The 25373-nt window shown below is 33.7% G+C and overlaps 2 protein-coding genes across 2 annotated transcripts; both read left to right on the top strand.

Moving 5' to 3' along the window:
* Positions 1–8700: 8700 nt before the first annotated feature.
* Positions 8701–11561, top strand: LOC112503436 (probable carboxylesterase 18). The gene is made up of 2 exons (XM_025107477.1): positions 8701–9336; positions 10936–11561. Exons 1-2 carry the CDS (start codon positions 8740–8742, stop codon positions 11374–11376), a joined length of 1038 nt encoding a protein of 345 aa, XP_024963245.1. The 5' UTR covers positions 8701–8739; the 3' UTR covers positions 11377–11561.
* Positions 11562–15999: 4438 nt separating this feature from the next.
* LOC112503439 lies at positions 16000–16545 on the top strand. The gene has a single exon (XM_025107479.1). The coding sequence runs from the start codon at positions 16000–16002 to the stop codon at positions 16543–16545; it is 546 nt and encodes a 181-aa protein (XP_024963247.1).
* The last annotated feature ends 8828 nt before the right edge of the window (positions 16546–25373 follow it).

The raw sequence follows: 25373 nt of genomic DNA, 5'->3' as shown, positions 1-25373 counted from the left end.
CATCTGGTGTCGTTTTTTGTTTTCGACTTATGTTCATGTTAATGTCCCGGAGGTCGTTACGTTTTTTATTTATCATTTAAATCCAATTGAAATAGTAACTAGTTAGTACATTGGTCATTTTGTTTTACCAGTTTTACTTTAGGGGCTGTTTACCAAATGCTTATCGTGTAAGTGCTTGCCTGCAAGAATTACCACTCTCACTAACTTATCGGGTAACATTCTCAGCTATTAAAATAGATTATTGGTAAGCGTATACGGAGTAAGACCGTTGTCTCTTACTTATAGGTAGCGTAAGTGACATTCGACAAACACCTACTCGTTAAGCGTTTAGTAAACGACCCTTAAAATTTGTTTTGAATCATTATATTTGCACAAGACTAAATTATGATATTTCATCTGTTAAAAATTGTGATTTTTGTCTCTGTTTTTAGAAATTGTGGTTTTTGTCATATAGTTTGAAATTCATTGTTATTTCTATCCTTAATTACAATCAGTTGATGTTTTGGTCCTTATGGTTTGCAATTCTTTACTGTTTTAGTCCTTTGTACATAAAGGTAGAAATTGGTCCAGGAACGAAAAAAACTAGTAAATTAAAAACCATAGGGATGAAAATGGCAATTTTTAAATAGTAGGACGAAAATCAAAATTATTAACAAACAACAGGGATGAAAATCGTAATTTTACTCTCTGCGTAATGAAGTTAATGTGTATAAAATTATATTCGCCATCGGGAATGCGTAATTAATATTATTTATTAGTGTTGGATTGGAGATGTCCTAAGTCCATCTCTGACTCAATCATTAAGGGCATCTTCAATCCAACATTAAAAACACAAAAGTGAAAGTGTTTTCATCTCCAAACCAACACTAAAACACTAAAAATTAAAGAGGTTCTATATTTGAAGGTCAATAAAGTTGTCCTCTATAAATGATATATTAATATGATATTAGGGAAATGTTCATTTAAGAAGTAATAAGTATTTGAGAATTAAATAGTTCTTTTAACCCTTCATCTGAACAATATTTGTGGCTTTGATTTGACTTAGAAAGCACCAAATAATTCTTTGCATAGGTATGCGAAAAATAGAGAGTAGTTTCGTAACTTTTACAAATAGAAGACAAACGGGTTCATATGTGAATTATTTAACCGATTCACATATGAACCTACGAATTCATATGTGAATCGGTTAATTAGTTCATATGTGAATCACACGGGGTTCATGTATGAATCAATGATTCATATGTGAATCAGTTAATTGATTTATATGTGAATCGGTTAAAATAATTCATATGTGAATTATACATGTTCACATATGAACATATATTTCATATGTGAAAAACATGAGGTCACATATGAACCCGTTAAAGCCGCAATTATTGACCAGTCGAATCCTATCTTGACCGTATGAAGGATTATGATCACTTCTTTACTTCTCAAAATAACTTATGACTATTATATTAAGTATATATATATATATATATATATATTATTAAGTTATTTATTATTATAGTATTAAAAAATGTTTTTAGTGTATGATTAGAGTTAATTTGTTTTTAGTGTTCAATTTACCCATTATTTTTCGTGTTTTTAATGTTTTATTTTTAATGGTTGAATTTTTAAAAATAAAAATAAAAATAAAAATAATGGGCTCATGTAATACTAAAAAATTTCAACTCCAACCAAACAATTAAAAACATATTTTAATGGTACATAAATATATTTATAATAGGTAATTGTTTTCTATAATAAATTACATTCACGTCTTTATGGTTTATTAAAAATTGTAATTTTTATTTCTGTGCTTTAGAAATTACTATTTCATCCCTATAATTTGTAATTTATTATTATTTTCATCTCTAAACCAATTCTTATTTTTGTAAGTATAAGGGACCAAAATAGTAAAAAAAAATTGTAAACTACAAGGACTAAAATAACAATAAATTATAAATCATAATAATGAAACTAATTAGGGGTGTTCAAAAAAACCATTGGACTGCTCACACCGGCCAAACCAAGTTAAACTAGACCATTTTTGGCGGTTTGAATGGTCTGACGGTTTGGTTTGGTTTGAAAAATAGCAAAACCGGGCGGTTCGGTCCGGTCTGCGGTCTGGAATCTTTTTTGGGCGGTTTGGACCAAACCGACCGCCAAATATATATATATATATATATATATATATATATATATATATAAAGACTTGTGATCATGTGAGACCAAAGATTTTTCCTGAGACCCGTAAGACAAATTCTCAATGGATTAGATCTACAATTTGAAAATTCATAATCACAAAATTGCCACGAGACTTCTTAATAATCACAAAAGTGCCACCGTGCAACTTTAGACATTAGATCATTAGTTTATAAAGTTGATCAATGAACATAAATTAGACTTAACGGGTCTTACGAAAAACCTTTGGTATCACGTAAACCCAACCCTATATATAAATATGTAAATATATTCAATTATTTATTTTAGTTATTAGCAAGATCAATTTTTTTAACTTATGGGTTATGACTCAAATATATCCTTAAATCCAACATAAAACCTAACATCTAACATAATCAAAATGGATATTTAATCTAAAATTATAAATTATATATGTTTTTAAGTTTAATATTTAAAATCTATTAAAGGCTCGAACCGCTTAAACCGGTCACAGCAAACCCCCTTTTCGTGGTCTGGTTTGACCGGTTTGGGCACTTGATGTCAAACCACTCGGTTTGAAAATTTTATAAACTGTCATTACGGTTTGGTTTATGGTCTGAGGGGTTAAACCGTTCAAACCGGACCACAAACACCCCTAAAAATAACAATGATTTACAAACTATAAGAACGAAAGCTGCAATATCTAAACCACAAGGACGAAAATCGTAATTTTTTTAACCAACCTCCATGTGGGAAAGAAGGGATGGAGAGAAAAGGTTAATAGGTCATAAATATGGTAGTTGGGTTGGTGGGGAACTAGTGGACCACTTCATGGCTTCAATCCAATTCCAAATCACCATAATTCCTACCTTTTAAGGAAAAACAGTTCAACTTCTTTAATCGTTTACTATTTCAATCTTACATACATTTAATGGATCGTTTTCCTACGGCTTTCCATCTATGATTTTGGTTCATCCCGTCTGTTTTAAGATGGATCAGATGTTTGTAAAGTCATAATTTGATTATCTGTAAAATAATTGTAAGAATTTTTCAGTTTTTTGGTTGATTTCAATGGATGTTTGTAAAGTTTTTCGGTTGATGTGCTGTGTATTTTCTAATATTTTGGGTCCTTCATACGTTCGCCCTCTATTTTCCGATGTACTTGTACTTATATATAGAATAAAAGGATTGTGTTTGAAAATGCAGATATTTTTGTCATTCTTGATTTTATAAAGTAACTGATAGAATAGTGGGTATCATACCCAGAATCAGGTTTGAACTCAATGGCCTTTTTATCATATAAAAATCTTAACAAATTTGAACAAACAAATCTGGATATCGGTTTTAGAAGATAATTTATAAATTGGGTAGGCAATCTACCACCTCCACCCACAACAACCAATTCCTGGTCTTTTATGGTGTGGTTTATACTACAATTTGATGATTCAAAATTACACTGTGGAGTAAGGTTTGATAAATAAAAAAACACATACCGTAAATCGCATGTTAGTTGTGATTTTCTTACCGTGCTTGAAAAGGGTGTATGAATTTTGGCTCGAATGTAAAGACAGTGATTACAAAGCTATCCTCAGAGTATTCTCCAGTGACAAATTTAGTCCCTAACTTGTAATCCACATGTTGCTAGTTTCATATCTTACAAAATTCATATGCAACCCATGTGATCATCTTCTATCTTTGTCTTCATCTAACCCAATTAAGACAACCATTTTTTAGGTGTTTGTAAGATTTAGACGTTTTATCTAAACTTAAGTGAAATATCCATCGAACTTTTTGGATTCCTAAATGCAAGTTGTCAAAAATCTTTTCAAGATATCTAAATTTGTGTAAGACTCCAAAATACTGATAGTCTGTAATGACAAGTCCATATGAGGGACAAAGTGTGAATTGATTGAAAGAACAAGTCCAAGGGTTAACTAGGCATTTAAGGGAAGTTGTGGATTTAGGTTGGAATTGAGTCAAAAGTCTAATTCCAAAATGGATAATCATAGCCAATGGGATATGTAATGCTTGGATATTGACTTTAGTGTTTGTATTCTAAAATTTGGGGATATTTAGTGATATAAGCAATAAAATTTTAATTTGGCTGCTAACATTTCATGAGTAGCAAAGCCAGGGTTGTGATCACAACCTCTGCCTCGTCCATAGCCTGATGTTGAGCTCTTTTGTACAGACATTTCCCGTTCAATATGAATTTCCTGTTGTATACCTCTCCTTCTTCCTTATCCCCGACCTCAGTTCCTTGTTTCCACTGTTGCAACAATTTCTGGATTTATTCCAGTATTCAAGATTCCTCTTCCCCGGTATCTTCCTTGTCTCGCATATGTTCTCTCAGGAATATTCCCTAACGCAAGATTCTCTTCCTTGGGATTCACAAACACATTTCTAACTGAACGTATAGGATTATCTGCCATCTTAAAATATCACTTTTAACTGCAACAATAAATATGTATACAATTAATCACATACCTAAATATAATAAGATGTTCAAGTTCAAACAAGCATCTGTAAACTTATGATTACATTGGCCATATGTAATCTAAATCTCTCGTACTTGCCGTCACTTTAGATCCAATTATATTTAACACATTCTCAGGCTCGAAATCCAGTTTAAGTCTAAGTACCAGAGAAATACCTAGATCCCTTAAACCGAGGCTCTGATACCAACTGTAACAACCTAACAAAACTAAATTCCCCAAAATCCATGATATCACATATAACAGGTTCCAATATATACAAACAAATCAGTTACATCCATACATATTAGCAAAAGTCTGATCTGGAATTCGAGGTCTCATGAACTACTACTAAAAACCTACTTTTTTTTTTGGACAAATGATGTCAGATCAGGTCTATGGATGAATCCAGATCTACGAACCGGCCGGCCCCGGCCGATGAGGATAGGGAATCTATACTCGAGCGTTCAATTTGTCCCCTGAAAGGATAGGTGAGGAATCACTCTTGATCTTTTTTATTAGGGCCTACAACTTCTCCGAGCCAACTAGCATCCCTCTCCACTGCGCATTTCTCGAACAAAGAAGACGACTATAGCAAAAAAAAAAAAAACTTCTCTAACAAAAACTAATTCAACAGCCAGTCACATTTTTCCTTTGCCTTTATTCTCCAACCTGAGTTGACCTACAAAAACACATTTTACAACAACTGAGGGTTAGACCGAAAGGTCTAGTGAGTGATTTCCCTCGTATAAAAAACTTTCCATAAAATAATAATAAATTCAGTTCAGATTTCAACTGTTAAAAATGTTACAGCTGCTCCGCCATCTATCGCGGTTAAACCCGCCAACTATCGCGGTTAAACCCGCCAACTATCGCGGCTGTCCCGCCATCTATCGCGGTTAAACCCGTCAACTATCGTCATCTATCGGCCAACTATAGATTTAAACGATGAACAAACTCATAGGTCAAAGCGTGGGAGATGAACACACCCTCATCTCCCAAAGGCAGATGAACACACCCTCATCTCCCAAAGTTTGGGAGATGAGCACTCCTCATCGGACATAATTTTCGAATCAAACCACGTCGCATAATTTCATGTATCAAAGTAAATCACGTGTAACACCAAATTTCCGGATATCATATTGGACCAATATTTCTAACTCACACGGAGGTGACCTATTTTCAACTTTGGTCCCTCAACTTTCAACAACTATAAGATTTTCCTCTAAACTTTTCTTCGCTATTTACTTCAAACTCGATCAATTCATAACTTAAAACCGAACATTACACTGATAAACATAATCATTTTAAATATAAATAATCTAAAATAGGATAATCATTAAGTTTGAACATAATACTTAATAATTATATTTATAAAAAAATTATATTATTAAATCTAAATTAAATTAATTTGCTATTAAACCTAAATTAAATTATAGTAAAAAGATTGAACTAAAAATTATATTTACAGAAAACATTATTACTTTGTTGTTAGACCTAAGTTACATTATACTAAAAAATTAAACTAAAAAAATTATTAAAAAATAAGAACTTTTAAATTGTTAATTTGATACTGATATCAATAAAAGAAATATGGATCTTAAGTTTATATTTATTTAAATATGAAATGTTATAATTTTCTCAAAAACTATATAAAATCGTATAATAAAACCCAACATTAAAAATTGACATGTATTTGGTTGTATCTTAGTTAGTGATGCCAAACCGGCTCGTCCCGGGACCAGTAACCGGGACCGTTTCATGATTAGGGGTGTTTTGAGGGACCGAGACCGACTGAGACTGGGACCGGTTATGAGACCGTTTATAGACACTATTACCACGCAAAATTCTATTGAAAATCTTGAGTGGGCCGTGGTTGAAGGATTGTACGATATTTTTAGGTGATTTTAAAAATGCGACAACACTTTTATCCGGTATATATTATCCAACAAACTCTTTAGTTTTAAACCAATTATATATACTGGCAAGTAAGATTGCTCAATACGAAGACCATCACGATCGGGGAAGTTTGATGACTTCAATGAAAAATAAATTGTTAAAATATTTTATGAGCATCCCATTTGCTTTTCTTTGTGGTGCGATATTAAACCCATATTTAAATGTTATCGGTGTTGAAATTTTAGTTACACAAATATGTGTGGTCTTTGGTTTAGATACGGCTACAGGTAATTCTTTTTCAACGGAACAAAAACGTTTATTTAATCGTAATTTTCAAGATTTATTTGAAACCAACAACAAAGCTCTTCAACTCGTGGATTTGTGGGTTCTAGTTCTTCTAGTGGTTATCGCCAAAGTCGGAAAGAGTTGATGACTAATTTAATGAACGATGTCTTAAATGAATCAAGTAAAAAATGTTGATTTGATGACAATTTGGGTGAACTAAATATGTATGTGCATACTAACTATATGGCTGCATGCTCCGCACATGATGTCGAAGATTTTGAAAAAATTGATTAATTAGATTTTTGGAAACAAAAGCAACCTCAATTCCCGGTTTTGGCATGTATAACACGTGATATACTAAAAATCCAAACTAGTACCGTAATTTCGGAGTTCGTGGAGTGTTGCATCTATTTGAAGGATTACTTGGATATCGTTGATAAAATTCAACACACGACGTCGTTAGAAGTGGTGGAAGAAAATTTGGAAGAAAATGAAATCGCCATGGGACTAACCACCGTCAACTACCGATACCGACAACACTTACTCATAATATGATGATAATGTGGAACTCGACATTGATAAGTTTGATGACCAAGAGGCTATTAAAAGAATTCAAAAGACGAAACTCTTCAAATCAATCCGACATGAGATACCGATGATGATTGATGAATTTTCAAATAATTTTATAATGTACTTTTGAAAGACATTGTAATTTTAAATATAATAAAACGCATTTAAAGTGTATTTGAGTGACCTAATTACAAATTTTATAACATATTAAAAAATCTATCATTAGTTTTTTTTTTTTTAATATATTTTTTATGGTCAACTGGAACCAGGACTGGCTCACTATAACCGGTTGTGGTTCCGCTTTGCCGGGCTCCTCATTTACGACCGGGACTGGTTATAGTCGGCACTTTTAGGGTGCGTTTGGTACGCAGACAGGACATGACAGGATATGACAGAACATGACAGGACAAGACAGGTGTTCAGCGTTTGGTAAGATATGACAGGACAGGACAGAACATGACCGAACTGGTTAAAATGACTAATTTACTCCTAGTGACATTTCAAGTACATAACTACATAACTACATATCAGACGAAACAATAGGCAAAATCGAGCGTGTTGAGAAACAATAGGCAAAATCCAAACAGTAGGCAAAATCGAAATATCAATCGAAACAGTAGGCAAAATCGATTACCAGCTATGAAGAAGACGACGAAGATGGAGGAGACGGTGGAGATGRAGGCGGAGGCCGGCTGTGAAGAATACCCAGTTCATCATTGATCAAAAATCACAATACCCGGTTCATGATTCAACTAAAAACACAAAATCAATAAAAAAATCATTTCGAATTTCATCAAATAAAACAAACCCCAGCTCGTGAAATCCAAATAGAACACATATAAAATCGAGAGAAATTGACCGTACCTTTGTTCTTGGATGTTGTGACGAAATCGACGGAGATGGAGGTCTCCTGTGAAGAGATCGATGGAGATGGAGGTGGACTGTGAAGAAATCGATGGAGATGGAGATCGATGGAGATGAAGGTCTCCTGTGAAGAAATCGATGGAGATGGGTATTAGGTTTAGGGTATATTTGTCAAATATGTCTTGTTCCACTTAGTTCCAGGAGGGTGAGGATGAACAGACTTGTCTCATACGTGTTCCACTTAGTTCCACTTAGAAACACACCAAACATGGGACAAGTGTATCATGTTATATCTTGTCCCACCCTGTTCCACGTACCAAATGCACTGTCAAGGCCTCGGATCGGTAAGAACGGGATTAAACTTGAGCCCTGTCACTTCATTTATAGTTAGGGTGGGCCCCAGGCCATGAATTTAAATGTGATTCTTATAAATCAGGGACTTGATCAAAATAATTTCACACACAAACATACCATTTCTCATTGATTTTATAGTGGTACGTCGATGGAGGCCACCGCTAAACCTCCGGCGCCGTCGCTCTCCTTACCATGGAAGACACGAATCGCTCTTTCCGTCCTCTCCACCTTCACCGACGCATCCTGCCGGAAAAACGGTACTGTTAACCGCCGTCTTCTTAACTTATTCGACTTCCGAAGCCCGCCGACGTCCAAATCGACCAACGGCATTATGTCACACGACGTCGTTGTGGATAAAACTCGTAACCTTTGGTTCCGAGTATACGTACCTACACAACACGATGTTGAAGATCTCCCGGTGATCGTGTTCTTTCACGGAGGAGGATTCGTCTTCCTCTCCCCTGACGTCATGGCCTATGACGCCGTGTGCCGCCGGTTCGCGAGAAAAGTGCCGGCTGTTGTTGTTTCTGTTAATTACCGGCTTGCGCCGGAGCATCGGTATCCGTCTCAACATGAAGATTGCTTCGATGTGCTGAAGTTTCTCGATGATGAAGAGAATAGGTCCAAATCGTTGCCGGAGAATGCTAATTTGCGGCGTTGCTTTCTTGTTGGAGATAGTGCTGGTGGAAACCTAGCTCATCATGTTACTCAAAGAGCCTGTGAATTCCGCTTCCGACGACTCCAGGTACATTGATCAATAATGGAACAAATTAGTTAAGACTGCCATTATTCTAATGATTTCCAATTAACTATTTCCGACTACAGTATAAATAAATGATTATAAACAATTTCATAGGTCCACATGTTGTGATTTTGAGTGAAATCTTTCAAATAAGTTAAATTTAGGTTGAGGTTAGTGTTAGTCCTTTCCCTCGTTTTTTTAGTGAAGAACACCTTGAATTGGAGTCTGATTTTAGTATCTGTAGTTGTTTTCGTTTCAACTAAAAATAAAATTTTCCGAAGCTAGACCTGAGAATTTCTGTCCTCCACACAGAAAATATGCTGTTTTTTTTAAAATAAAATGGTGGTGTTGTCATTGAAGTCGTCATGAATATTATCGCCATACTATTCTGACCTTGAAAATAAATGTTACTGGTGTGGCAATCAAGTGTCCTTTAATGTCTACATTATGCATCCCACTTCATTCATAGGGAGGAACCGACACTGTCTGACTTTTTAAAGTTCCATCTAGGGTTTTAACGTAAATAGTTTCTGCAATTACTATTACAGTGACATCCTTTTAAATGCTTGCTCTTATCATATTACTGGTTAAATACTTAAACATACGTTCTCTTTTCCTTCGCCAGTTATGTATGGCACTTCTTTCCTAAAGAAACATTGCAGAAAACGAACAATTCCTTGTCTAATTCAAACTTCTTTTAATTCTCTATATAAGTTGTATGAGATCCAGTTCAATGTACTTATTATTTAGATACAAATGAAGTCGTCTTGGTACGAATGTTTGCATGAGATAATCCCTGTTTACCAAGGCTTATCCATGAATCCGGACTTGAAGAACTTGAGGGCATAGGATTCAAAGATACAGTCTCCCTACCTGTTTTCGTAGCGACATGTTCTGCATACATTTTTACCTCTGTGAGATTTACCGCGTCCTTTTGGTTTGGTTTATATCAAGTCTAAAGGTCTGTTAACTATACACTTACTGCTTCTTATTGGGTAAGTGGTGCTGACCTGGTAAGCAGAGGCGGATCATGGAGGATATTTTCGTGGTTGCACCGTAGCACACAACCAAACAAAATTGTAAGCATCCTTATGGACCATTAGACAAAATTACACTACGTCTGAACTTTTTTGTGGTTGCACGGGTACCCACCAGCACCCTATAAATTAATGTTTGTATAACCATACCTTCTGTCTCTAACCAACAATGTTGCTGATCGAGATGTCCCGCTAAAGATCAAGAGGCCTCGCTTACCCGGTTAGCGCCTATCCAATTTGTATCGGTAAACAGGCCTTTGAAACAGAACGTGCAATTCAGCGTAAAGTCTATTTGTTCCTGTAACTTTGTGTGGGGAAAGTCTTGGTTAGGTGTAGTCTAGGTCACCAGGAGTTCACCACACATAACTTTATAAATTATATAGTAATGTACACGATCCATTCGCTTTATAAATTTGTTTCCGAACTTATAATTCTCGTCCGGTATGACTTCGAGTATTGGTTCGATACTACAAAGTGGCAAACTATAGTCAAGTAAAATAAGATTTCTCTTACATATATATGTTGTGTAGAAACAGTAATGAAAACTTTTGCACCATGTTTGAAGGTAATCGGAGTGGTGGCAATTCAACCATTCTTTGGCGGAGAGGAGCGGATAGATTCAGAGACGAGACTAGATGGAACACCAATCGTTTCCGTAAAACGAACTGATTGGATGTGGAATGCGTTTTTGCCAAAAGGGGAAGGGTTCAATCGGGACCATCCAATCATCAATGTCAGCGGCCCAAAGGCGGTGGACTTATCGAAAATAGATTTTCCAGCGACCATGGTGGTGATCGCGGGGTTCGATGCTCTACACGACTGGCAAAAAAGGTATTACGAGTGGATGGAGAAGAGTGGGAAAGAGGTTTACTTGGTGGAGTACCCAAACATGTGCCATGCTTTCTACATCTTTCCGGAATTGCCAGAATCAACACAACTTATTGGGCAGGTGAGAGAGTTCATTCACAAAGTATCGAGTAACGTTGGCTCTTTATTGACGAATTAGCACATACTCTCTTATAATCGCTCGAACGCATATTATATAGTTTAGTACATGGTGTTTTTAACCTAAAGGCATTTGGCCTAATCGTATTATAACTTTTGGTTGTGTTTGTGCCTCGTATAAGTATATTTGTCGGTGTTTAAGGGAACCGACTTAAATCTTAGCAATAAAACCCGATGGATTCTTTTTTGATCGATTAATTCCGTATGTAGTTGTTTTAAACAAATGAATTCTAACCACAAGATTAATTCCGTCTGATTGGTTTGAGCTTGACTTCAAAGGTCAAAAGTACCAGGAGGTCCCAGGTTCAAATCCAAGGAGGATTAAAAATCCCTTGTGGCCATGGAGGTTCAAATGCGGTGGCTCCGGGTTATCTGCAAAGCAGGTGGTTGCCCTGGGATTAGTCGGCTTGCATAGCGGGTTGGATATCCAGGTTAATCGGGAAGAAAAACAAATGAATTCTTGTACATGCTAAAACTTGTTAAATAAATGCTTATTACTTGTATAGCCTGCATAGTACGTAAAACCTTGCTCTTTCTTTTTTTATTAACCTGGATATCCAATCCACTATGTGAGTCGACTAATTTGAGAACAACCACTTGTTTTACAGATAGCCCTAAGTCACCGCATCCTGTTTTAAAACCTTGCTTTAAAGCCTTCACCAAGTGAACTGACAGTGTTTCAATTTACAAAGATGGATGTATTTAAAGCGGTTAAGGAATCGAGAAATAGAAACGCACAACAGGAGTGGTGTGATTTACAGACAGTAATGGGGTGGTTTTGATTATTTTTTTATCTATACTACTTTATAAACCAGGTTTATCAAAAGTCTTAAAAACAATTTTTAATGCACAAAGTACTATACATTTATGTACAAAGTCTTAAAAACAACTCATAATACATTAACTACTACTACTTTATGCCTTAAAATCTCTTAATCTATAATTAAAATAACATATAGTACAAGTTACCAATGCATATTATTGTCTTTTCTTTTCATGTTCCCAAGATCTTTTGACACCTTTCATTCATGTCTTCACCCTCTCATATCTCTATGTTTTCTTCCCATCCTCTAAGGTGAGATTCAAACTGATATTCATCATGAGTTATTAAAAGTTCTTCTATTCATCTCTCATTCAATTGCTCTAGAACTCTCGATCTCTTAATTCTTTGCTCTTGGTGTAAATCTAACACATTTGTGGAGTTATTTAAATATGTTGGATTTTAAATATATTCAGTTTTCAAACTGTCATACAAATTTTTTCATCGATATACTGTAATTTGAACCATAATTTTTATTTATTCAAATTGTATTAATATATATGTAAAGACCAACTGTAACTTATATCATCGTTAAATCATCTCTAATAAAACCAGTGAAACTTCAAAATCGTTAAAATTCACGGCTCCCACCGCAGTACATGGATACACAACTAGTTTTTAAGTAAACTATGTTTTCATTTAGTCCCTACGGTTTCTTCAATATTGCTATTTTTGTTTTTCTTTCGTCTCTTTGGTTTATAATTTATTGTTTTTTTCATTCCTTATACATAATCGTACTGAATTATCTCGATGACAAAAACCACAATGGTTTGTAAACCACATAAACGAAAACCACAATTTCAAAATTACAAAAACGAAAACGAAAACTCGTAGTTTAAGCGTTCTTCTTTGATTTAAAGTTTTTATCTACGTTTTTATTTTGGATTTGATTTACGGTTTCTATCACAAACTTTTTTGTACGGAATTTGTACTAAAAATAACGAGCAGCTTCTAAATCCATTTTTGTCACAACTGTCGTGACAAAATGAAAACCAACGATACCAAATCCATAATTAAAGACTTGTAGGGACTACTCCTAATTTTAATCAAACCATAGGGACCAAATCCACAATTCAATCAAAATATTACTATTGATGAGAATTTTTTTTTTAAAGTATATAATATTTGTATACGGCAAATTGAACAAATAAAATCACACACCCTCCTCACCTTCAATGAGATTTTCCCTTTCAAGTTCATTTGATTAAATGAAAACAGCAAATTGGGTACGAAGTCAGTTTCTTAAACCCTACAATATCTTAACTACATTCTACCATCAACACCAAAAACTTGTGGCACCAAATGAGTTGCTCATTTTGTTGCGGTCCGTCAAGTCAACCGAGAGCAAAACTAGGGTTGTAAACGAACTGAACGTTCAGCGAACAGTTTGTGAACCGTTCGGCGGGAAGTTCGTTTATTTAATAAATGAACGAACATGATCAAATTTTTTTGTTCGTTTAGTTAAATGAACGAATATGAACAATTTTTTTTGTTCGTTTAGTTAAATGAACGAACATGAACAAGAGTCTGGTTCGTTCATTTATGTTTGTGAACGTTCGTTTGTTTACGTTCGTTTATATATTAAATTTAATATATAATATTTTATTTATTTAGTTTGAATTCAAATAATATTTATTTAAGTTTTAACTATTTAGAATTTATTTATATTTAAATTTTATCATCATTTGGTCCTATTTGAAATTTTTATCTTTTCACTTTTGTCAAATGATGATGATGATTTGTTTTTTTGTTCAAATGATGATGGTTAATGAATGGTGATTGTTTTGTAATAGCTAATTGAATAACAAGTAGTAGTATTCGTTTATTAATGTTCGTTTAGGCTTGTTCTTTTATGTTCGTTTAGCCGGTTCGTTTACGTTCGTTTAACATGTTAATAAACAAACATAAACGAACACGAACACAAAGACTTTCGTTCGTTTACCGTTCGTGTTCGTTCGTTTGTTCGGTTAAATTAAACGAACGAACATGAACAATTCTTTGTTCGTGTTCGTTTACAGCCCTAAGCAAAACGTTACTACCTCCGCTTGTACCTGTAGTATACACAAGATTTATAGCGTTACTAGAAATAACAAAGGGCATTTACGGATAACTTAGGGAATAAGCTCACAGTTGGTTCCAGAATGGTATAACATGCACAAACAATAATGTGGGCGTTGCAGTTCTTTTGGGGTCCCCTAGGCTCTGAACTCAGCAACGTAACAAACCGTTGTATACCTGATTTGTCTCTCACATGATACTCTTGGGGTAAGATGGTGCCAGCTGACTCGGTGGTTGCAGGTTAGAAACCATTTTGCACAAACTAAAGAAAGGGGTAAACCCCACCCTCTGAGGCGCCCCCACCACACCGGTCCTACCATCATCATGGAGAGGTAAATCTAGGAATTACACCCACACCTCTACAGCTGGGACGGATGGTCATGCGTTCTAATAGAAAAACGTCAAAAGGTGCCTTTTTGTTCGGTATATGTGTTTTTGGTGCGGCCTCGTACAAAAGATACCGAAACAAGTATGAAAGACTCGGTACCTTGACTTGTTCTATACAAACAACAAGGTTATTACGCCATACAGACAGCTACATCGCGTGTTCTATTTTTCTTTTATAGAGTATGGCCGAGCTTTTTAAAACTTAAAGGGCCGTTTACCTAAACACTTACCCGGTAAGCACTTACCGGTAAAATTCAACACTATTAGTTACTTACCGGGCAATATTTTATTCACTAAAACACATCGTATGCAACAATTTATCCCGGTAAGCGCTAACCATGGTAAGAGTCCTCGTCTTCACTTACTGGGTAAGACTTGAGATTCTTGCCTTCGCTCTTACCGGGTAAGATTTTTAGTCCTTGTCATATTCATCAGGAAAAGTAAAGTGACTTGGTAAGCGCTTACCCGGGTAAACGTTTGGTAAACGGCACCTTACTTACTTGCCGGCCCGGTTCAGATTCAGTAAGCCATCTTCATCAACCTCGTATTTTTCTTGTATTAAATCTGCATGACTATGTTCCTTGGAGATTTTATCATCGATAGAAGTGGTGCTTCGACGTGCACGTTCCTCTGCAACTGATTCAGTATACGATTAACATCTTCATAGTCGATTTCTTCACCGATTGGAGGTTCAAATGAAAACTCTGAATCCGCCATCGTTGTGTTATATACAGAATCGTACCAGTGTCTACGTCACTTTAGTAATGACTAAATGAAACTAACATTAGCATCTACTTGAATCAGACGAAGATTAAACACTATAATCTTAAGTCAGCCAGTTGCAAGCACCAACTTCAAACTAGTTGTTTGATATCCCACTAAAGGGCCGTTTATTAAACGCTTGCTTGGTAAATACTTACCGGATAAATTTTCTCATCGGATGAACACGACAAGGGCCAAGAATCTTACCGGGTAAGAGCAATGAGAAGGATGTAGAGTCTTACTCTTACCCAGTAAATTGTTGCATTCGAGACGTTTTGATGTACTAAAATCTTATGCATCAAGGTAAATTATAGTGTTAACTCCTATAGGTAAGCACTTACCGGGTAAGCATTTAGGTAAACAGCCCCTTAGGCGATTTTGTCTTAATTGTGTATATATAGTCCTTTTCTCCATTCAATACATCATAAGAAAATTTCCCAATCGTTCTCCTCTCTCTATTTCTTTTATTATCGTTATATCAGAGCAAGTCAATCCAATCTGATTTTTTCTCTCGTTTTCCTTCGTGATTCAATTTTCAATTTCAGTTTCCTCTATTTCAGATCTATTCTCGTTTCCTTCTTCTTCATCAATTTCAACATGACTGATAAACAGGCAGATAATGCGAGTAAGAGCATGAATGCCTCTGGATATTCGAATCCTTTGTTTTTGAGTCAAAATGATAATCCTGGAACAATGTTAGTTACGAAGATTTTTTATGGCAAGAGTTTTGGAACTTGGAAGCGTGCGATGTCTCTAGCGCTTTCTATCAAGAACAAATTAGGTTTTGTGACACGCAGAACGAAGAAACGTGCAGAAGACGATCCTACTTATGATGATTGGAAGAGATGCAATTCCATCGTTATTACATGGATTCTTAATGCGATGACTAAAGAAATCTCTGAAAGATTGATCTATTATACGACTGCAAATGCAATCCGGAAACAATTGTCAAATCTGGTTGTAGTTTTTCAATTACAGAAAGAATTGAATCAAATAGCTCAAGAAACTGATTCAATTACTACATATTATTCCAGATTTAAACGAATTTGGGATGAATTTGCAGAAGTTGATGATTTTCCTGATTGCATTTGTACTGCAGGAGAAGCTTGGATAAAACACATGGAAAGACAACAGTTAGTGTAATTTCTTTTTGGATTGGATGATAGTTGCATATTTTTTTTTTTTTTGAAAGGAGTTACATACAAGTTAGAGGTAATATTCTACATGAAAAACCTACTCCTATTGTTAATTTAATATTTTTATAAATTATATAAATATTAAATTAATATCATAGATGATTTTGATTATGAACGACATCGTTTATGAGTCAATATTATGTTAATCAACTATCTTGATTAATTTATATTTAATACGACTGTGCACGACTGTAACCTATACATAGAAAATAAGATAAGAGTCTATTAATTACTAACATTACACTCTACAAACTCCACTATGATTCTATGAACGATACGTAATTTTATGCGGGAAGTCGGTTGTTTCTAACACGCAAGTTTGCATTAGCATCACGAGTATTGTGATCGTCGAAATCGAAGTCAGTTGAATCTTTAATTCATTCCGTTCAAGAAGCGGGCATGAAGTGTCGTTCCAAAACCAAAATCTCTCACACGACCTTATCCACTGTATAAATATGCATGGCGTATTTTGGGCAACGTTTGGTCTAATTTTTACATGCTTTTGATATAACTTTTGTATCTTTTGGAAAAATTGAAGGAAATACATTAAATGTTTTGTTTTACAAATCTAAATATTTATTTATTTAAAAATCTTTAGAGATTTAATCGTTCAAACTTCAAAATATGATACTCCATTGGGGTTTTAGAACGTTCTCATTAGTGAAATTACATAGTTATGTTTTTTAAATGTTTTAGTTTCAACCGTCATATATAACTGAATTTGTTTAGTTATCGTTGAACATTTAATGTAACAGTTTAGAACTTCAGTAAATTTCACTCATTTCTCGACACGTGGATTGTACCTTCTGAGGTGCATTTAATGCAATGAGTATAAATAACTTAGAAGAGTCTTCTTCTTAGCTACATCTTCTAACTCTCTTCTTTCTTGTTCTTACTTTTTGTGCAAGAAATAGTTTTGTGATTCTCAAGATTGTTTAGATCATGATTTTTCCTTATCTAGTTCTGCAACAATCTGAAAGTTCTATATCGGTTCTTCCTTAATCAATAAGAGAATTTAAAAAGTAAAATATTGTGTGTTTGTATTCATCCCTCTTCTGCAAATTGTTTATATACTTGTAGAACCTCTTTGAGACCAACAAATTTAAAACCCTAAATAGATAAATCCATACACGAAGAGTCGAACAACGACTATCTGAAGATTGAATAAAGTAGTGACAAGAGACTCAAAAAATTTAATCTCGATTTTGCACTCTTGATATATCATTTTCTTATAAGCTCGATTCATCTTATATAAATAGTTCTTCTCTTCTTTTTTAATTTTACAACTTTATATAAATTTAAACTGTTTTATCTGATCATTTAAAACACTAACACACAAATATACATACATATTTGTATGTATATATAAATAAATATATATATATATATATATATATTAGTAGAAATATACAATAAACAAATAAAATGAAAAAAATACACCATCAAAAGTGTATTAGCCGTTATTTATTTTTCAGATTCAAATCAGGGACGGACCCAGAATTTTTTTTAAACGGTGACACCATTTGACGATAAGAAAAGAAATATAGGAAATTTTTTCAAACGGTAGCACCGTTTGACTATAAGAAACAAATATATGGAGTTTTTTTCAAACGGTGGCACCGTTTGACTAAGAAAATGACACTAACATGATTCGGACTTGGGTGTGGGGTGGAATAAAAGCCCTGCAAACCAACTTTACCAAATAAAACTTGTTCTCGTTGTAGTTTCAAAATACATACGGTGGCACACAACAAATTAATACGGTTGCACCGTTCATGAAACCTAAATGTTTTACCCTTCGACGAAGAAACGATACGGTGGCACGTGCCACCCATGACACCTAACTAGGTCCGCCCATGATTCAAATGACAATCAAAAGTGTTCGTTATGATCATTTTCTGTCATTTGAATCTGAAAAATAAATAATAAAATAATAAAAATGATAAATATAACCATTTTATTTGCTAAAATTATATGCAACAAAACACTCAATTTTAACAATTAAATACATAATAACCATGAGAAATTGCTTGGTATTTAATGAGGGGTGTATTATGTAACTTTTGACAAAATTCAAGCCCCAATTGCTAAACTAGATATTATATAAGGTGCTCTTTGTAATTAAAGAAAATTAATTACGACAAAACCTCATAAAACATCAATGTACCTTCAACCATATTAATCTAGATTGAGCCGTCCCCGCCAATATCACCACCACTACCTCCGCCTCCGGCCGCCGATCACCACCACCGGAAGCCACCAATCATGGCCCACAAGAAACTGAGCTTCAAAAACCAAGACTTTACACAACCGCCACCAACCACCATTCTCTTGTTCTTCATATCATATGACGAAAATACCCTCGTAAACCTTCCACCACCTCCGCCGCCCGCCACCGCTGATCACCCACCAGCATTGCCGCAAGAAACTGAGCTTCGAAATGCGAGATGCTACACAAGACCCACCAACCACCAGTTTCTTGACACTTCATGTAAATGACCGATATGCCCTCGTGACCTGCCCCCATCACCACCGTCCGACGCCACCGTAAATCGTTAAAAACACATCAAAAAAACGAGAAAAAAACCTGGGGTTTTCTCAATTTCGTCTCCTACGCGGCACAAAGTAGCTTTTTCTGTACATTTCGATCAAAAATATATTTGTTTTTATATAAAATATTAAATCGATAAAATCAAGGTGAAGAGAAGAAAAACTATGAGAGGAAGAGGAGGGTGTCGGTTTTTAAGGGGTGGTGATGGGCATTTTTGTCTTATCTTGAAAACCCCACACAAGAAAGAGAACTGTGTTCGATACATATAAAGAAACTTACACTTTACCACCTTCACTATCCAAATGTTGACATTCAGAACCCTTACATATGGAAGACTGAGCATCTCCAACCCAAGGCTAAAAACACAAAATTCAATATTGTGATTAAACGTATGGTGTTGTGATTATGTTAATATTGAATATTTTCATACCCCACAGTAACAGAATTTTGGAAATATGTGAGTTTTAAACACGAACCATCGTGGATCCGGTGTGATGTTTAATACCTTTGCTTTAAAATATTTAACATAAATGGGATAAATCCCCGATTCCCGTTAGGGACGAGGAGTGGTTATATTCCCCGCTCCATTTCCGTGTTTGATAATGAAATTAGGGCGCTTAATGGTTAAGCGAGACTCAAGATACAAAATCATTCAGATGGTTTTAGAATAATTAAGAGACATATTTTTTTTGTCAAACAAGATTCACCTCTTAACGATTCAAAGACTGTCTGTTAATTGAACTATTAGCCTAATTTTGATTTTCTTGACGTGATCCTTTGAAACTCAACGTTACCAAACTAACTTCAAACGACTTGATTGCAATTGTTTTCATCCAAGGGGTCTATTTGCAGTCCCAACAACTTTAAAGGACTTTAATGCAATTCTTTTAACTCAAGGGGTCTATTTTTAATTCCAATAACTTTAAGGAACTTGTTTGCAATTCATAGGAGAATGTTCTTTTTTCTATTTGAAAGAAGCTTTAGGTGGATGCTTGGCCAAATGAAAACCTACAAATCCCATTTTCCCTTTTTACCCTTCCTTTACTTTGGGTAAAGTGTCATTTTAACCCCTCATCCCCCACAACCCCAAATGTTTGCTAGATTTGCTCCAAAGCAAACTTCTTTGCTTTTTGTCCTTTTCTTTCCCATTTATGTTCTTTTGTTTCATTTTTCCATTCCTACCCTTCACAATCTTTAAAATTCCTATTTTACCCTTTTACACACTTCAATAATACGAAAAGCGTATTTGTACGAGATCAGTTATATGTTTGAACTTTATAAAATTAATTGATTGAATCGTTTAATTACAAAATAAGTGTTATGACATATTAATACAGCATAATGCTCTATAAATTTCGGCTTATTTTTATGATAAAAATTCCAATAATTTTTAATTCTTGATTTATAATAGACATTTATACCCTTCTACGTAGGCATGGGAATGAGGTGGGGACCTCAATCCCTCGTCCCCGTCCTCAATTTGTTATCTCTATCTCTGTCTCTGTCCTCATCCCCGTAGGGGAATATAATCACATCCTCATCCTCATCTCAAATGGGGAACGGAGATTATTTTTTTTCGTGTATATAAGTTATTTGAAATTAAATATATGAGATACTATAGATGTTTAAATCTCAAACATTTTAGATAAACCTAAAACCAAAATGAATTTAATTTAATATGAAAAAAAACCACAACATCATATGAGAACTAATAACCTAAAACCAAAAAAAAATCAATTAAATCTAAAAAAAAACTTAAAGTCACAAGTATCAAAAGATATTGAGTAATATAAAAGCATATCGAGTAATATACAAAACTTATCGGTAATTGTATTTTGACTTGACATACAAAATATTACATATTAACATCAAAAAAATAACAATTTTAAATTATAAACCTAGTTAGAAAATAGAAAATGGTGAACTATCGTTTTAGTTGAGATAAATAATATACATATATGTGTATATATAGATAGAACGTTTCAAATGCAGCTCATCATATTTGTACAACCAATATAACTCAATCAATTGAGATATTTATAGAAAATGATGAGAGTTCATTGATTATTATTTTAGTATATATAGAAGATTAATAGAGTTCATTATTTATGATCAATACTTTATATTATAAAACAATTTAATTTTATAAAAGCACATATTCATCAAATTAAATGGATGATTGGGATTGAATTGTATTGGTTGTATAAATGTAAAGGGTTGCAAAATAACCCACATCCCCGTCAACCCCTCCCCTCCCCTCTCTCTCTTTCTCTCTCTCTCTCTCTCTCTCTCTATCTCTCTATATATATATATAATGGGTATGGGGTGGGAAGCACCATACCCAGTCCACGTTCTCATCCCCGGTTTGAGACAAACAGGGATCCCCCTGTTTGAGACAAACCGAGACGGGTGGACCGGGTTCCCCGACGGGTCGGGGGCCATTTTCCTATGCCTACTTCTACGTTATAATTATACATAACTAGTATAAACATATATATATATATATATATACACACACACTAAGGGAACTTTTGGTATAAAAAGTGTTGGAAAGTATTACTACAAATATTATTGGTCGACCACATAAAAATCAGTCAAAATACTTTAAAATCTATCATCATCCATGTTCACGTTCAATACAAAATATTTTTCAAAACCTAAAAACCCATAAAAGTACCACAGTAATATCCCAACGAAGATTAAACGTAAATTAGCTAAAAACCAATAAAAACTCTATGCCAAATATTAAACACGACAAAAAAAAAATGCAAATAACAGTTATTATATTAAGATGTCTCCAACATCTATGCTAAAATAAAGATTTTGGAGTTTTTTTAGTTCAACAACTACGCTAAAGCGTACACTAAAATAAAGAAAACAATATATAAATCTTTAAAACTTGATTTTAAGAAGACAAATATATAATTTTAATTTTTTTTATCAATTAACTTGAATATGTTTACAGTTTTTTTTTAAAAAAATTATTGAAATAATAAATATTTTAATAATATAATTGATGTTAAAATAGGTAGTATAGTAATTTTGTTTTTTTAAATACTTTATTTAAAAAATTATGATACACGTGCTGAAAATATTATAATAACAGTATCTTCAACAGCTTTTTCAAAATGAGGACAATAAAGAAAATGAGATTTTGAGCCAATATTTTGGTCCAACAGCTTTCCTGAAACTATCTCCAAAATGAAGAAAATAAGAAGAAAAAAAAGTTATTTCTCCAAATATAAAGATCACTCAAAAAATGATTATCAAGTGAGAACATCAATAAAAAAACTTTTAAAAATAATATTAAGAAGAAAAAATTAATATTTTAATATTATAATTAATATTAGATTCTTCAAAATGAAGAATTTGTTGGAGATTAATATAATTTTTTGTTTTAATTCTCCATTTTAAGAAATTTTAACCACAAGTGTGGTGTTTGGTTGGTTTGAGTTTGACTCCAAAGATCAAAAGTACCTGGAGGTCCAAGGTTCAAATCCAAGGAGAAATAAAAATTCTCTTGTGACCATAGAGGTTCAAATACGGTGACTCCGGACTATCTACAAAGCAGGTGGTTGTTCTGAGATTAGTCAGCTCGTATAGCGGGTTGGATATCCAGGTCAATAAAAAAAATTAGAGAATTTGTTGGAGATGTTCTAATAAAATATTCATCAATTTTGAGATGTATGAGAGTAAAAGACATATATACCCCTGAGACTGAGAGAACCATGAAAGAGTGTGTTAACATGACCCAACATTCGTCCTCGGTTGACGGAGTTGTGGGCTTGAGACATCCACAGTTGCAATTTTGCAAGCATTAAAGCAACGTACAACTTCTCATGCGTAAAGTACAAATATGATAGTACAAATTTATATAGTATTGAGCACATGAATATATGTTGACTCTGGTCAAATAGGATTAAATAAGGTGTGGGCCCACTCTGACATTTGGAACCCTTCCCAAAAGGAGCCTCTAGATTTTCTAATAAATTTAATCTAAATTACTTATATCGTTCTTGTAGTTATATAAAAATTTTGCTCAGCTGTTTAACATTTGCTGAATGGTTTAGTGCAGAATAATTAAGAAGCTTTTATGATATAATGTAAAATGAAATATAATTATTTGATAATTATGTACAATGAAATTAAGGCTCTTAATGGTTAAGGGAGATTCAAGATACAAATCATTCAGAAGGTTTTAGAACTATTAAGAGACAGATTTTTTTTTTGTCAAACAAGATTCACCTCTTAACGATTCAGATATTACATCTTAATGGAACTATTAAAAGGTAAACAAACAACCTCTTACTCAAATGAAATCATTTTATGTATGGTTATCATGGTTTTGTTTTTAGGGCAAATTGTATAAAAAAGTAATAAACTTTAATTTGATTCATATTTCAGGTAATGTATTTTTAAAACTTTCATTTTGGTACATAAGATGTAAAATTTTAAACATTTAAGTATTCGAGTAACCGGTTGAAACATTAACTGGTTACCATGCTGATGTGGCGAGTGATGGAATGAAATTGGGTTGAATAACAAATAATATTGATTTGGATACCATATCAGCATGATAACCGGTTAATGATTCAACCAGTTACCCAGATACTTAACTGTTTAAAACTTCATATATTAGGTATCAAAAGGAAAGTTTTGAAAGTACGTTACTCAGGATAAGAATCAAGTAAAAATACGTAATTTTTTCATGTAATTTGCCCTTATTTTTATCATAAATTGGGTTTTTTGATTTTCAGTTTTGTTAGTCTTAGTTTTATTAAGTCAGGGGTCTTTTTGTCACTTTATATCTTTTCTTATATTTAAGAAAAGAAAAAAAATTAATATCATTTATTACTTATTATATAATATTTATTTATTTTATATATAATATAACTCTGGTTTTCTCAAATCAAAAACAACAAACCACAAGAGTGGTACCTGATTGGTTTGAGCTTGGCTCAAAAGGTCAAAAGTACCAGGAGGTCTCAGGTTCAAATCCAATGAGGAATAAAAGTCACCTTGTGGCCACTGAGGTTCAAATACAGTGACTTCGGGCTATCTGCAAAGCAGGTGGTCGCGCTGGAATTAGTCAGCTCGCATAGCGGGTTGGATATTCAGGTTAACCCAAATAAAAACCCACCCATGAATTCATAATTCTGTATTTTCGATTGAAGATTTCTCAGGTTTTTGATCGAAAATAAAAACCCACGAACTCAATTAGAAATTCTCATGTTTTATTAGGTTTTGATTTCTTTCGCTTTTCACAGTTATATCGAGGTTTGTGGTGTTAAAGGTTAGTGATGAGTGGTAGTGCTGATGTTTTGGAGCCTTGGAGGAGGTGGTGTTATGATCGGAGATAGGATGGAGAGGTGTTGGTGTTGGATTCTGTTGGTGGGAAACTGGCAAGGCTGAAAGTAGGGTCGTCCCTTAACATGTTAAATGTGAGATTTTGAACAGGGTTTCCAAAATTTTGGGGGCCAAATTTACATGTGCTTAGGGTCTTTTTATCGACCTATGTAAAACTATAGCCGAAATTATTTAGGTTCAAATAATTACTTATTTGGTTTTAGGTTCAAATCAGTAATGATTTAGGTTTAGTTTCATATTATTAATCGTTTTAGGTTTAACCCATTTTTATTCTTAACATATATCATCTGTCATCTCATTTATGCAATTTAATCAAAAGTTTTAGATGTAACAGAACCTACAAAAAGATTGGAACGTCCATGACTAAGGATGGGTTGGAAGGCTCATTCGACTGAGACAATCCTTGTTCTAATTTAAGTGTAATTTAATTTATATTTTTATAGATATAATAATAATAATAATATTTTTTAAAGAATATGAGAAAAAGAATAAAGGGAAAAGTACAATAAAACCAATGGACTTTCTTGTTTGGAATGATTAAGTTCTTAGATTTTTTTGGAACAAATAAGTCCTTGGACATTCCAAAACATGTTAAATAAGTCCTTAGACAATTTTTTGGAACAAATAAGTTCTTGGACATTCCAAAATATGTTAAATAAGTCCTTGGACAATTTTTGGAACAAATAAGTCATTGGACATTCCAAAAAATGTTAAATAASTCTTTGGACAATTTTTGGAACAAATAAGCCCTTGAACAATCCAAAACATGTTAAATAACTTCTTGAACTTTTATAAAACATGTTGGATACATTCTTATGACTTGTACAACTAGTTAAAGTGGTAAAATAGTGAAAAAA

Source organism: Cynara cardunculus, unplaced genomic scaffold (genome assembly GCF_001531365.2).
Source record: "Cynara cardunculus var. scolymus isolate 2C unplaced genomic scaffold, CcrdV1 Un_Scaffold_3005, whole genome shotgun sequence".
NCBI lineage: Eukaryota > Viridiplantae > Streptophyta > Magnoliopsida > Asterales > Asteraceae > Cynara > Cynara cardunculus.
Note: the sequence above shows the minus strand (reverse complement) of the source record. Positions and strands in the feature narration are given on the sequence as shown.

Excerpts from the sequence above, each read along its gene's own strand:
- LOC112503439 (XM_025107479.1), top strand. The coding sequence starts at position 16,000 with ATGACTGATAAACAGGCAGATAATGCGAGTAAGAGCATGAATGCCTCT.
- LOC112503436 (XM_025107477.1), top strand. The coding sequence starts at position 8,740 with ATGGAGGCCACCGCTAAACCTCCGGCGCCGTCGCTCTCCTTACCATGG. Across the intron at positions 9,337-10,935 it reads TCCGCTTCCGACGACTCCAG|GTAATCGGAGTGGTGGCAAT; the intron begins GTACATTGATCA and ends CCATGTTTGAAG.